Here is a 14,140-nt window from a genome sequence, read left to right on the forward strand (position 1 = left end):
GTCACCATCTGCTCTCCGCCCTCCATGCAGGCTCCCCCGTCAGTGCCCAGCCAGTGATCATGGCCGTGCCTCCCCGACCGTCCAGCCTCGTGGCCAAGCCCGTGGCCTACATGCCCGCCTCCATTGTAACCTCACAGCAGCCCGCAGCTCACGCCATCCACGTTGTGCAGCAGGCCCCCACCGTCACCATGGTCAGGGTGGTCACCACGTCTGCCAACTCGGCCAACGGATACATCCTCACCAGCCAGGGTTCGGCAGGAGGCTCCCATGATGCCGCGGGCGCAGCCGTGCTGGACCTGGGCAGCGAGGCCAGAGGTAATGCAGCTGCGGCTGGCAGCCTTCGCAGGACCCTCCGTGGTGGTCTGGGCCGGCAGATCCCCAAGGCAGCGCCATCAGCCTGGGCCTGGGGCTTGAGGAGGATGATTCTCTGCTTCTGCCTCTCGCTGCCTTGTCCTTTTAAATCAGCATGAGCTGGGTGGGTGGCTCATGCTTATAATCCCGGCACTTTGGGAGGCCAAAGCGGGTGGATCACGTGAGGTCCGGAGTTCGAGGTCAGCCTGGCCAATGTACTGAAACCCCATCTCTACTGAAAATAGAAAAATTAGTCAGGCATGATGGTGCACTCCTGTAGTCCCAGCTACTCGGGAGGCTGAGGGAGGAGAATCGCTTGAACCCTGGAGACGGAGGTTGCAATGAGTTAGATTGCGCCAGTGCACTCCAACCTGGGCGACAGAGCAACACCCTGTCTCAAAAAAATAAAAAACCGTGACTCTCCACAGATGCGTCCTTCCTTGTTGAACAGGGCCCTCGGATGCACATAGCTGTGTCCTTGCCCTAAGGTAACATTAAATTCGGTTGTGCTGCGGCCTTGCGTGCATTTGGAATTTAGTATTTTCTGCAGAAAGAACGAGCCTGGGAAGACTGTTCTTTTCGACTCCCTCGTAAGGAGACTTTAGAAGTCATTTAGGGAAAAAGTAGCCCCTCTCCGGAACACCTTCAGTTAGGCAGCACCCCCTGACGCCACTCTCCACCCTTGACTTCGTCTCCGCGGTGGTGTTTTCAGTGTTGCCGTAATGAAACTGCAGTTTGGTGAGGGAAGGCCAAGTTACAGCTCTAATCAGGATCGTTTCATTCCAAGTAATACATTTTCTTTCTCAGGCTAAATTTGGGTTGGTTAAAGCTAAGGTATTTAAAATACTGTTCTAGGCCGGGCGCGGTTGCTCACGCCTGTAATCCCAGCACTTTGGGAGGCCGAGGCGGGTGGATCACTTGAGGTCAGGAGTTCAAGACCAGCCTGGCCAACATGGTGAAACCCCATCTCTACTGAAAATACAAAAATTAGCCGGTTGTGGTGGCGGGCACCTGTAATCCCAGCTACTCGGGAGGCTGAGGCAGGCAATGGCATGAACCCAGGAGGCAGAGGTTGCAGTGAGCCGAGATCGCTCTGCTGCACTCCAGCCTCTGTGACAGAGCAACAAAACCCGTCTCAAAAAATAGGTAAGTAAAATATTGTTCATACAAAAAAACTAGCCAGGCGAGGTGGCGGGCGCCTGTAGTCCCAGCTACTCGGGAGGCTGAGGCAGGAGAATGGCGGGAACCCGGGAGGCGGAGCTTGCAGTGAGCTGAGATCCGGCCACTGCACTCCAGCCTGGGCGACAGAGTGAGACTCTGTCTAAAAAAAAAAATATATATATATATTGTTCGAAAACCTTAGTAATTGTTTTCTTCCCAAACCTATTTCGCCCGTGAGATTTTCCTCTAGCAAAGCAAGTTTTTCCCAGTGCCGACCTCACTTTCCCCACTTGGCAACCTGTTGCCCAGGCGTTGAGGAAATCAATTGTGTCGTTGGCTCAGTGTGGTGCTGACTTGGTTCCTGTCCCGCAGGCCTGGAGGAGAAACCCACCATTGCATTTGCCACAATCCCCGCAGCCGGTGGAGTCATCCAGACAGTGGCCAGCCAGATGGCCCCTGGGGTCCCCGGACACACAGTCACCATCCTGCAGCCCGCCACACCTGTGACCCTCGGGCAGCACCACCTTCCAGTCCGGGCCGTCACTCAGAATGGAAAGCATGCGGTTCCCACGAACAGTTTAGCTGGCAACGCTTACGGTGAGGCCCTGGCCCTGTTCTCCATGCCACATCCCAAGGTCTGTGGCTCCCAGTAGTCAGTGCAGCACGAGAATGTTCTCCCAGTATCACCCGATCCTCCACTCAGTTCAGTTTATTGCATACCTGCTATACTCCAGGCACCGGGATAATGCTAAGAAAAGAGGGTGTAAGGGGCTGGGCTCTGTGGCTCACACCTATCATCCCAGCACCTTGGGAGGCCAAGGCAGGCAGATCGCTTGAGCCCAGGAGTTTGAGACCAGCCCAGGCAACATAGCAAGACCCCATCTCTACGTTAGATTCAGAAACTTAGCCAGGTGTGGTATCGCGCACTTGTGGCCCCCCGCTCGGGAGAGTGAGGCTGTAGTCAGCTGTGATTGCTCCGCTACATGCCAGCCTGGGTGACTGAGCGAGACCCTGTCCCTTAAATAAAAAAGGAGGGGGGAAAGAAAAGAGGGTGGAAGGAAAACCCAGACCTGCCCAGTGTCTGGATCACGCTCCATGGGGTGAGGCAGGAGGTGGAGGGAAGGAGGAGAGCTGGGGTGCTGGGGTGCAAGGGCACTGGGCAGGGTGTCAGCAGGGTGGCTCAGGGCGGTGCGTCTGTGTAAAGGAGTGGGGCGAGCCGTTGATGTCTAGCAGGATCCAGACAGCAACAAGAGGGGCCTCCACCCGACAGGCTGGAGCCAGTAGAGACGGGGCAGATGAGGTGGGGAGGGGACGGCAGGGCCCACAGGGCCTGCAGGGAGCAGAGCAAGGGGAGCCGGCCTGCCTGGCAGGGGTGCACTGAGCTCTGGTTCCTGCTCGGCGGCTTAGCCCCTGTGTAGGTGACTTGAAAAAAATAGCTGGGTCCTAACCAGACCCCAGAGTAACCCTCTTCTTCCTCCACTCCAGCCCTCACCAGCCCTCTGCAGCTCCTTGCGACCCAGGCGAGTTCGTCCGCGCCGGTGGTGGTCACCCGGGTGTGTGAGGTGGGGCCCAAGGAGTCAGCAACAGCCGTCGCGGCCACGGCCACCACCACCCCAGCCACTGCCACCACCGCCTCTGCCTCTGCCTCTTCCACTGGAGAGCCCGAGGTCAAAAGGTCCCGGGTGGAGGAGCCCAGTGGGGCTGCAACCACACCGGCCGGAGTGATCGCAGCCGCTGGCCCCCAGGGGCCAGGCACCGGCGAGTGAGGTCACCTGCAATGTGGGGGAGTGGGACTCACCCAGCGGCGACCCCGAAGCTGGACCCGGCAGCTCAGGCGGCCGCACCCACAGACGGAGGAGAACAGCCCATGGCGGCCCGCGGGCATCAGCAGCACCTGGACACACCCAGCCCTTTCCATTTTATCGCCTGCCCTCCCGTGGTTTAAAACAAAAACACATAAACAAGTTCAGACAACTGATTGTATGATTCTGGGAATTCTTTGCTTTCATTTCCTTCTCCCTCGGCACCACCTCCTCTCCCCAGGCTTCCCTGTCGGGCGTGGGGAGGAGGTTGGAGCTCAGCATCTCGAGGAACGTGTCAAGACAGCCCCTCTGCTCCACGCTGCACGACCAACTGCCTTTGTCTCGGGAGGACGGACAGAAACGCAGCACAGCACACACCGAGGCTGCCGGGGAGGCCCGGGAACCGGACGGATGCCTGTTGAGGAAGCCAGGAGCTGCCGAGCCACGGACTGCCTAACATCCTCTCTGCCCGGAACGTGACATGGAGAGTGTTGGCATTAACTCGGGGGGTGTTCGGATTCACTTTGGACCCCAAATTTTTCTTTGTTTAAACTTGGAATTCAGACTTCATTGTACACCTGAGGCAGACACAAAAGGGATCGTGTATTTCTGAGGATTTCATCTGTTGACGGTCTGATGACTGGCCGTAGGTCTGGGGTTCCCGCTGGGTTGAGTCCCCTCGAAGAGTAAACCTGCCACTCTGATAACTTCAAGTAAGAGCAGCAGCTTCCTGGGTTGGCGTTCGCGGTGGAAGCTTCCTAGGATGCAAGATCGGCCTGGATCCGCCCGCCGCAGACATCGCACTGCCGGGGACAGTCGGGGCCACTGCTTTGCAGACCAGACCTCCCCAGATTCTCCCGTGGCTCTGACGTCCCGGTGCTGACGGCCACAGTGGGACCCAACGGTGCCAAATGCCATCTGCTCCAGCTGCTCTTTCACCCAGTTACAGCGTCCGTACCACTCCCACATTGATCTGCTGTTTTAAATTGGAACCATTTCTCCTGCCTGAAACTCCAGGGCCCCTCCGTGAGCAGAAGGGAGGTGGCATGTGGCCACCCTCATGGGGGAGCTCTGTTTGCTCCTGGGCCACTGCTCAGGTCCGTCCGTGAGCAGAAGGGAGACCACACCCCAGCAGCAGCGGCGAGCAGGCCTGTGCCTCCACACCCAGCCCCAGCCAACGCGACTGCTTTTGTTTGCTACACGGTGAGAACCGGAGGATGGGATGCTCCAGCAGTTGGGTGGCTCCGAGGTCCCTGAGGAAGCCCCTCCTGCACTTCTATTAAGACGGCCAGTGGCGCCTGGATCTTTTGTCATCAAGCGGCATTGAGCCAGAGCTGTGTAATGCCGAGCCCAGCTCCAGGAGGAAAGAGGAGTCCTTCCGTGTGTGTTGGAGATGCGAGCTGCATCCCTGTAAAGGTCAGCTGTCAGTTTTGCTGGCCGCTCCGGCGCTGGCTGTCCTGTTGGGGAAACAGCGACAGATTCAATACAGAGCTCTGGAAGAGCCTGAGGAGTAGTGGGTCTTGGAAATCGCCCATCCTCTGTGTCACAGCCTCTCACCAGCAAAGGAGCCTCCACCCGGGCCGTGGCGGGAGAGCCACAAAGGGACCCAGGTGCCTGGAAGGCGTCTGAGGGAGGCGGCTGGGCAGGTGTCTCCCTGGAGAAGAAGGGAGAATGCTTTTTCAAAGTGATTCCGAGGCAGTGCGGGAGGACACGCGTGCTGTGCGGCGGAGTGGGGTCGCCCGTGGCCCCATCAGAGTCCCTGTCCCCCAGGACAAGTGCAGGACCTCTGTGGGCCCCCTCCTTCCACCTAGATAGAGAAAACCCCTGTTCAGTTTCCTTCTCCCATTCTGTTGTTTTTCTAAGCCCTCCAAAATGAGTCGTTTCTATGGCACTAACCTTTCCATGAGAAATAAGCTCTTTGTGGAAGTCCATACCTGTTGGGCTGGGTGAGGTTTCAGAGAAGTGGGGGCGGGATGAACACAGCCGGCCGTCCTGGGTGCAGTTCCATCCGTGGAGGGTGAGCGATTGCGCCCCGTACCACACTGAAGCCTCCTGCTGTCGTCTGTGGGCCTTTTCTTTCCGTGGTGCCTGGTGTGTGCGTGCATGGCTGAGAGAATGGGGTGTGGTGGTTGGAGATGGCTCCCTGACACCGGTGCCTGTGTGGCCTGAGCCGGCGCCCTCCCAGGAACGCCCGTCACAGGGGGCCTCTGTGACCACCTGCTGCTGCTCTCTCCTCCGTGGTGATTGTGTGTCCCCAGGGCTGCACGTGGCCACCCTCGGGGGAGCTCTGTTTGCTTCTGGGCCACTGCAGGTTGGCCTCCTCGTGCAAGCTGATGTCTGCAGGGAGCGCTGCGTGCCAGGATTGCACCACGTGTTGGTCACAAAGTGAGGTCGCCTCTTGGCCTGGTCTGCTCAGGCTGGCTCTGACCCACTTGCTTTCCTGGTTTTGAGACGGAGCACATTCTTCCTGTTAGCGGTACCGTTCTCTGATTTCACTGCTTCAATGCCAAGGGCGTGGAAAGGGAGTGGTGGATGGAGCCGGAAGATGGTGAGCACAGGATCCCTGGGCTGCGTTCTGCCGCTTGGGAGTCCTCACTGTCTAGCTTCTGCGGGGACTGCAAAGAGGGATGAAGGGACGTGGTCCTAGGGGTCGGCTCAGACTCAGAGCAGGGCAGGGAGAGGAGGCCTGGGTCCTGGATCCACTGCTCTGGGCTCGTAACCATGAGATTTTAAAAGAGTTTTTGGTCATCTGAGCAGGTACCATGCCTGGCTCATGCTGGAGCTTGTCTTGGAACCAGTAGCCAGAGGCCCAGGAAGGGACAGGGCCCAAAAGAGCTGCACATCCCGGCCACAAAGTCCTCCCGGCGTGCCCTGAGCCAGCCCAGTGAGTGCCTCCCAGCCAGGCGCTTTTGCAGAAGCAAGAACACAGGCCAGGGGCACCGGGAGAGCCTCAGCCCCCAGCCTGGGCGGCCTGTGACCCTGAGCCGTGTCTGGTTGACCCAAGAACCTTCTCTGGGTTCTCAAGGGTGAGCTGACCCTAGCGACATGCAGAAATGTGGGGAGCAAAAGCAGCTTGATTCCAGCCCCATTCTGGGGTCACTGCAGAGGCAGAGGCTGAGGGCCTGCTCTCTGGTCACCGGGGTCTGGGGGCACGGTCCACAGCGGATGAAAACAGCAGGTCACAGTGGTGACTTTGGGAAGGGCCCCTCCTGCTTTGCCCTGTTCGGAAAGGGGCTCCCTCAGAGCCCCTGGGCTCGGTAACCCGCTTCTCTCTTCTGCTTCCTGTGGGATAATTGCCAGGTTTACCAAATACAAGAAAACACCCACTTTGGCTAGGAGGTAAGTCCCAAAAACAACGTCTTAAGTGGTTGAGGACAGGCATCCACAGAGGCCATCTGGTGGCCCCTGGGAAGTGGGGAAGCAGGGCCTGAGCGTTCCCCGGCTGCTACGGCAGCAGCTGGCTCAGGGCACCCTCTCCCGTGCCAGCTTCTGCCACCAGCCCAGTGTCCACGGAGCAGCAGGGCCAGAGGAGCTCAGGGAGACCTGGCTGTCAAGGGCATGGTGCCCAGTGTCCCGGTGTGTGCCTGTCCTCAGCCACTTGTGTCTTTCTTCCCACGTGGAAGTTCTCCCGGTGACACCTGCCCTCTGTTGAGGGTGGAATCTGTCACTCATGCCTTTGAGGGACCCAGATAGACTGTCCCTCTTCTGCTTTCTTTCTACATTCCTAAAAAACCTCAATGTTAATCCCTCACCAATGGGCCGAGTACGGTCTCACGGCTCTGCAGCGCCCCAGCCTTCTCCCACCGGCTTCACGCTAGAGGGCGCCATGTGCTGTGGGTGAAACGAGACGCTGGTGTCAGGTCCCCATGCAGAGACCCTTGAGGCGGCGCTGGGAAGACACTGGGTGGGACCGTGACCAGGCAGGTGGAGCCATGTGTGTCTCACACCTGCCGCCCCTCAGTTACCTTCCCGAGGTCTGGTGTGTTCTCTTTGGGGTTTGCTGTTTATTTGTATTTCCTTTTTCTTTGATTTAAGAACCATGCCGAGTGAAAAAGGTGGGAATGAATTTCTGAGTTGCTGAGTGTTCCCTGATCCTAGGTACTGCGCTCTGTGCTTCTTGAGCAGGGAGGGGATGGATTTGGTGGAGTTGGGCCGGGCCGGGGCTTCACCCTGCCCCCTCCAGACTGCCGGAGCCCCAAGAAGTTTTGAGTCCAGCTGGGCCTTGCCGCCCGCCCCATCGCCCGCTCCTGGGTCCGTTTACTGGTTTAAGATCAGAGGCATCATTCAGTGAATGCTCTTGTGTTCTCTACATAAAGAGGGCCCTCCCTGGAACACCCCAAGGGAGCTGGGACTCTCCAAAAAGCCCCCACTAAGGGCTCCCCTCTGTCTCTCGAGAGAAAATCCCTTCTTTGGGCGAATCAGCGCGTTCAGGAGGAGGAGGAAGCTTTTCCTTGGCTTTGAAATCAGTGTTTTTATAGAGACAAAGAACAGACCTCAGTGGAAAACTGAAAACGTAATTGAACATGGGGAAGCGTCGGAGAAGAAAGGATTTTCCCCTTCGCTTTCAGAGCCGGCGGGAGCGCAGGTCTATTTTGCTTCAGAAGCCTCACATTCTGCGTTGCCTTTGAGTGACTTCATGCGGGGTGAGGAACTGTAGAGCTCTCTAGAGAGGATACCCCAAGTCCATCCTGGGCTCCTCCTCACCCCTCTGAGAAAGCCCCCTAAAAAAGGCTTTAGAATCACCAGCGTGCCGCCTTATGTCGCAGGGCGGAATCGCACGCTCCTCACGCTGGAGTAAGTTACAAAACATGACTGTAAGGCTCTTTGCAAATGCAGAGCCCCAGAATGCTGGCTGGAGGCCTCCTCGGCCCTGCGGGCGGCCTGGCTGCAGTAGGTCTGCTGTAAGGGGCGACCACGGTGACTGCGTCACACTCCTGATGAAAACGTGTTTACCCACAGCCTCGCCTCAAGCCTCCTTGACATTACCGCTGCCTCGAAGCAATATTATTTAATAAGGATACTTTACATTGCTTACATGTGCTGCTATGAAGACAGGATTAATCCTTAGAACAGGACTCAGCTCCGGAGGTTCCCGGGTAATGTATTTTGGCTCTTGGAAGTGAGGGTAGAATTGAGAATATAACAAATGGTCTCCTGCCTGGTTCTGTCCCTTATTTTCAGATTGTTTTCCTGCATCTTAAACAATTTTCTTTTCCTTTCTCCAGGCCTGTTTTTCAGTGCTCAGGACACGGTTTTCATCACATACTTACTGTTTTGTTGTTGGGTTTGGTGCAAGCCCTTTGCAATTCACATTGTCTTTTAATACGAAAAGCTGCTACATTTGGTGACCAGAGGGAGGGTTTGGAATCTGTGCTTTGCAGGGGATCTCGGTGGGTACTGCGGCCCCTCGCAGGGTGGTGAGCTGGGTCCGTGCCTCGAGAGGGGGCCCCTTTCCCACGCCACGCGGCTTGAATTCTGTCGGAGTTGAATCTGTGGAAAGGATTGTCCCGTTGGAGCTGCTGCATCCTTTCCTCTGTCCTCCCTGTCTCCCAAACCCCGAAGTCACAGCTGCTTGCAAGGATGCGATTTTGGGGATACAACCACACACATTTCCCTCTGAACTGAAATTTTAAAAATAGACCCATTTCACTGACTTCTTTAGGGAAAATAGTTTCACTCTTGGGTTGCCTTGTGAGCCCACAGGCGTGCGACCCTGTCTCTGCTGGGCTTTTCCGGCCCCATCCCAGCTCCTCCTTCTCAGGCAGAGGCTGCAGCCCTCAGCTCTGCTGCTGGATGGAACATTTGAGAACCCCCTCCTGGAAGGCAGACAGGGTGGAGGGCCCAGAGCCAGCCCTGCCATGCGTCATGACTGGTGGTGCCACGTGGGGGTGTGAAGCTGGGCTGGCTTTTCCTGGAGGTGGGTGAGAAGTCTGCCTGGGCAAAACAGAATCAGAAGGCCACGAGAGAGAGAGGGGAGCGGGGAGAGTGGTGAGGAGGATTCATCTGTGACTGATGAACCTCGCCGTGCCTGTCTGTCACATCCCAAGTCTGTGCCAGCTGCTGGAGGTCAGACTCCTGCCCTGAGAAACAGCCCAGTCCTTGGAGAATGAGACCCTGAGGCTCAGTGAGCGGAGGCCTTCCCTCGGGGCCAGCCATTCCCGGGAAGCCTGACTGTGATCCAGAAGCTCTGCGGGTCGCCAAGACTGGCATTTTCCTTGTATTTTTGTGCAGGGCTGAAGTGAGCATTCTTCCTTTGAATTGGTGAGCCTCTGGGGGTTTTTTTTAGTTTCTTTTACTCATCCTAATGGCTAGTTTTGGCTGCTCAGAGTATCAGAGAATATTACTAAGAGGGCAGTCAGTTTATTTTTAGGCATCTTTCTTTCTGTCCAGGGAGAAACCCCTCGGAAGAATCTCAGTCACTCTTTGCACCTGCCCTGTCATTTTCGCCATGGGGAAAATGCGTTGAAAAGAAAAATACGGGGTCCAGGGAGAAGCTGTGAACGTATTTATTGGCTTTGGTGAAGCAGCTGAACACTGGCTGTAGAGGACCCCCTGCCCCCACCCCGCTCCAGGCCCCAGTGACCCAGCTGCATCTTAGGTTCCATCCTCCAGATTTCAGTCAACCAGAGGCTGCCAGAGGTGACTGAAGAGGTCTCCAAGTCACTCTGTCACCTTTCTTTTTTGAGATGGAGTCTCGCTCTATCACCCAGGCTAGAGTGCAGTGGCCCAATCTCGGCTCACTGCAACCTCCGCCTCCCAGGTTCAAGCGATTCTCCTGCCTCAGCCTCCCATGTAGCTGGGGTTACAAGCACCTGCCGCCACGCCTGGCTAATTTTTGCATTTCTAATAGAGGTGGGAGTTTCACCATGTTGGCCAGGCTGGTCTTGAACTCCTGACCTCAGGTGATCCACCTCAACCTCCCAAAGTGCTGGGATTACAGGCGTCAGCCACCGCGCCCGGCCTCTGTCACTTTTTTTGCTCCTTACCCAGTTTTTCTTTTTTTGGGGGGGGAGTGAGACTACAATGGGAAGACACCTAGTTGGTTATTCTTTATCTCAGATTCCTTTTTCTGGAATCGTTTGCTCATTTGAGTCGTCGGTGGTTTGCCCTGTGTCAGACACAGCGAAAAGAGTGCAGGGAGGCTGGGGCCAGGGGAAGCGAAGCGGCTTCAATCGTTCTCCTCCCTTCGGCGACAGGACCTGCTCCTCCGAGGCTACAGTTAAAAGCAGCTTCTAGAACTGACCCCTAAGCTTCCAAATGTGTTGGCTAAGCTGAAATGAGGTCTGTGACTCTGAATTAGATGTTTTTTTTTTCCCCTGCATGAAGTTCATAGGCCTGGATGTTAAATTGCGTCTGTGGCCTCTAAATTTCCAGGTTAACTGGTCCAGATTTTTTTTCTTTTAATCAATAACAATGGGGACTTAAAATCAAATATTTGGCCGTGCGCGATGGCTCAAGCCTGTAATCCTAGCACTTTGGGAGGCCGAGGCGGGCGGATCACCTGAGGAGTTTGAGACCAGCCTGGCCAACATGGTGAAATCCTGTCTCTACTGAAAATACAAAAAATTAGCCAGACGTGGTGGTGGGTGCCTGTAATCCCAGCTACCAGGGAGGCTGAGGCACCAGAATCACTTGAACCTGGGACAGATGGAGGTTGCAGTGAGCGGAGATCACGCCACTGCACTCCAGCCTGGGCAACAGAGGGAGACTCTGTCTCAAAAATAAAAAATCAAATCAAGTATTTTAAGTTTGGTCCTTCTCTCCTTTCTTTCAAGAAGGGCTTTTTGGATACCTAGAATACCTTCATGTACGTGGCTTGATTTCGGTTTCAGGAGAAGTGGGGGTGGGAGGAGAGACCACAGCTGGTTTCCAGAGTCTGTCCTGAGATGTCACTGAGTCCAGACACTTGAGCTGCACGTGCCCTGCAGATGACAAAGGCTGGCAGCTCAGCACATGTGCGGGAGAGGTTAAAGCCAATACTGAGTTTTTGTTGTTGTTTTAATCTGAACAATTATTCTCCTGTAAAAATAATTTGGGAGGGGCGGGTGTTCAGTGTGTGTGTGTGTGTGTGTGTATGTGAGTGTGTTTTTTTTTTCCTTACAGTGGCTGCCTGTCTAAAGTATTTTTCACAACATGTTTGATAATCAGTGCTTTAAAAAGCAGCGGTATCCTATAAAGTGGAAATGTCAGTTCTAGAGCATTGGATGTGAAGTTCCAGTCATGTCACCTTGCGTGTCCCGCCCTGGAGAAGTGAAGGTGGGCGCCCCGGTGGGGGTGTGGCTGCACCCCAGCCCCGGGAGGGGGCACGCATGACACCAGAGGAAGGAACAGCCCCACCCATGTCAACAGCAGGCGGCCTGTGTTTTCATTTCAAATGGGATACAGTATTTTTTTAATAAGGAGCCATACTTTTTTTTAAGAGTTTGAGATCTGAATGTGATTTCTAATTGTATCAGACGTTAATGTTTTAAAGCTATAACAAAGTTTAAAATTTCTACTTTTTGTTTTTCATTTATTTTAACTGTTCTTTTATCTATTAAATTGTTGTATGTGGATGGGGAAGTTTTGTTTCTCCTCTTAGCATTTGTTTCTATAACCAGAAATAAAATTATATATTAAAGAAATGACCCTGAGGCTCCGGCATGGTCCTTGTACACAGGTGGCTGCTGAAGGCAGTGGACGGACAGACGGCCTGGACACACGGGCTCCTGGCGCCCTGGACACGCAGGCTCCTGGCCCCCTGGACACATGGGCACCTGGTCCCCTGCTCTGGAGGCTGAAGGGCGGCTGCTGCTAAGGGAAGTCGCCCATAGGTCCTTGGTATCCTGTTCCTGGCTCACACAGGAGATGCTTCTGCAGGTGCCTGTGGCTCCTGGACTCGGTGACCACCCACTGAGAGTGCTCTCAGCGAGGAGGTTTGCAGCTCCAGGAATGTGAAGACAATGTGTGTCTCCCCTCAGACATGGCAAAGGCAGAAACCAGCCGAGCCAACCCCCTGCTCCTGGCACATGCCCAAAGCCTGGCTGGGGGGCACTTGTAGGTACTTGTCACTGCCCCAGTGGCTCCTGGGCAACTGTGGGTCCTTCCTGCTGGCCCTGGGCTAGATGAGAATTTCTACCTGTGTACAAGATGGGTAGAAATGTACATGGGGAGTAGTTCTCCCAGGCCATGCTTATTGTAGGTGTGGGGCCTGGGGGGTGGGGATGGCATTGACTTTGGAACTACACAGACCTGGGTTCAAGTTCCTACTGTGTCCTCACCAGCTGTGGGACTTCAGCCTGCAATGCGCTGCACGTCTTCATGTGCCGCACAGGCACCCCCACCCCACAGGCCTGGCACCCCGAAGCTCAGCTGCGATACAATCAGCCTCTGTCTCTTCTGACAGTCCCCCAGACTTATGAGACCCTTGGGTGTGTCTGTGTGACGACTTCCGACGGGAGACTTGACAGCGGTGCGTGCTTGTCACACGTCTATCTTCTGTCAAGGTTCTGTAGTGTTTGCGTGTGACTCACTCAGCTGAATAACTTGCATTTTTCCAATTGTACAGTTGCCCACAGTTGCAGCTAAAGTTTGACTGCTTCTCTGTCTTCCTTCAAGTTACTCCATTTCCATTGTAAGAATCTAATATAACTTTAACAGATTAGTTCTAGTTTAGGATGTCAGCCCAGGCTGGGCGCGTTGGCTCACACCTGTAATCCCAGCACTTTGGGAAGCCGAGGCAGGTGGATCATTTGAGGTCAGCAGTTCAAGACCAGCCTGGACAACATGGTTAAACCCCGTCTCTACTAAAAAAAAAAATACAAAAAATTAACCAGGCATGGTGGCGTGCACCTGTAATCCCAGTTACTCGGGAGGCTGAGGCAGGAGAATAGCTTGAACCCGGGAGGTGGAGGTTGCAGTGAGCTGAGATCACGCCAGTGTACTCCAGCCTGGGGGATAGAGCTAGACTCAGTCTCAAAAAAAAAAAAAAAAAAAAACCTTTCAGCCCAACAGCAGGCGTGAGTGAGGCGTAACCTTCCTCCAGGGAGCTGCACTGGCTAATTATTAATTGCATCATTTTTAAGGTGTTGTAGTTGTGTTTGTTTGTTTGCTTGCTTGTTTAGAGACAGGGTCTTGCTATGTTGCCCAGGCTGGTCTTGAACTGGGCTCAAGCGATCTTCCTGCCTCGACCTCCCAGTGTTTGAATTACAGACATGAGCCACAATGTCTGGCCTTTTTTGCTTTTGATTAGGACAAGCATTTTTCACTAGTGAGACCTTAAAATGACATTTGACACTAATGTAAACATTTTGTAAGAAACAAGTCAAATATTACCCCTGGTAAAATTGCTTGGGTTGTGTCTGTGTGGAGAGGGAGAGACAACAGAATGAGATTCCCGGCACATAATTAGAATCTCAGTTAAAGTTAGCTGCCCTATGAACCTGGGTATCTATACAACAAAGAGGGGTGCATCTCTCAGAACCCCAGAAGACATACAATTATGCACTGCAACTGTATTCATTATTGTCAAAATCTGGAAACCAACCAAATACTCATGGATGAACAAGAAAAGCTAAATACGGTATGATTCCATTTGCATGAAGTATAAAAAGAGGCAAAACTAATCTCTGGTGAGAAGAGAGACTAGCAGTTACTTCTGGGGGAGGGGAGTGTGTGTTGACTGGGAGGGGCCACAGGGGACCTCTGGGGAGCTGGAAATGGTCTAGATCTTGAACTCAAACCATGGCAGGAGTATTTACACCACAGAAATTATCAAACACAAATCACCCCCCGACTCCCCACCACCGCCAATGGAGCCGAGGCTTAAGACATTTGCCAATTTACCA

General features: G+C 54.5%; 1 protein-coding gene across 1 annotated transcript in view; it reads left to right on the forward strand.

Moving 5' to 3' along the window:
* FOXK1 (forkhead box K1) overlaps window positions 1–8,473 on the forward strand; it is a 91,107-nt gene extending 82,634 nt beyond the window's left edge. The window contains exons 7-9 of the mRNA XM_017894832.1: window positions 31–315; window positions 1,885–2,109; window positions 2,998–8,473. Coding sequence (XP_017750321.1) covers window positions 31–315; window positions 1,885–2,109; window positions 2,998–3,278 — 791 coding nt within the window. The 3' untranslated portion in view covers window positions 3,279–8,473. The remainder of the gene's footprint in view (window positions 1–30; window positions 316–1,884; window positions 2,110–2,997) is intronic.
* Window positions 8,474–14,140: the final 5,667 nt, after the last annotated feature.

The sequence above is a fragment of the Rhinopithecus bieti genome, unplaced genomic scaffold (assembly GCF_001698545.2).
Source record: "Rhinopithecus bieti isolate Rb0 unplaced genomic scaffold, ASM169854v2 scaffold_1017, whole genome shotgun sequence".
NCBI lineage: Eukaryota > Metazoa > Chordata > Mammalia > Primates > Cercopithecidae > Rhinopithecus > Rhinopithecus bieti.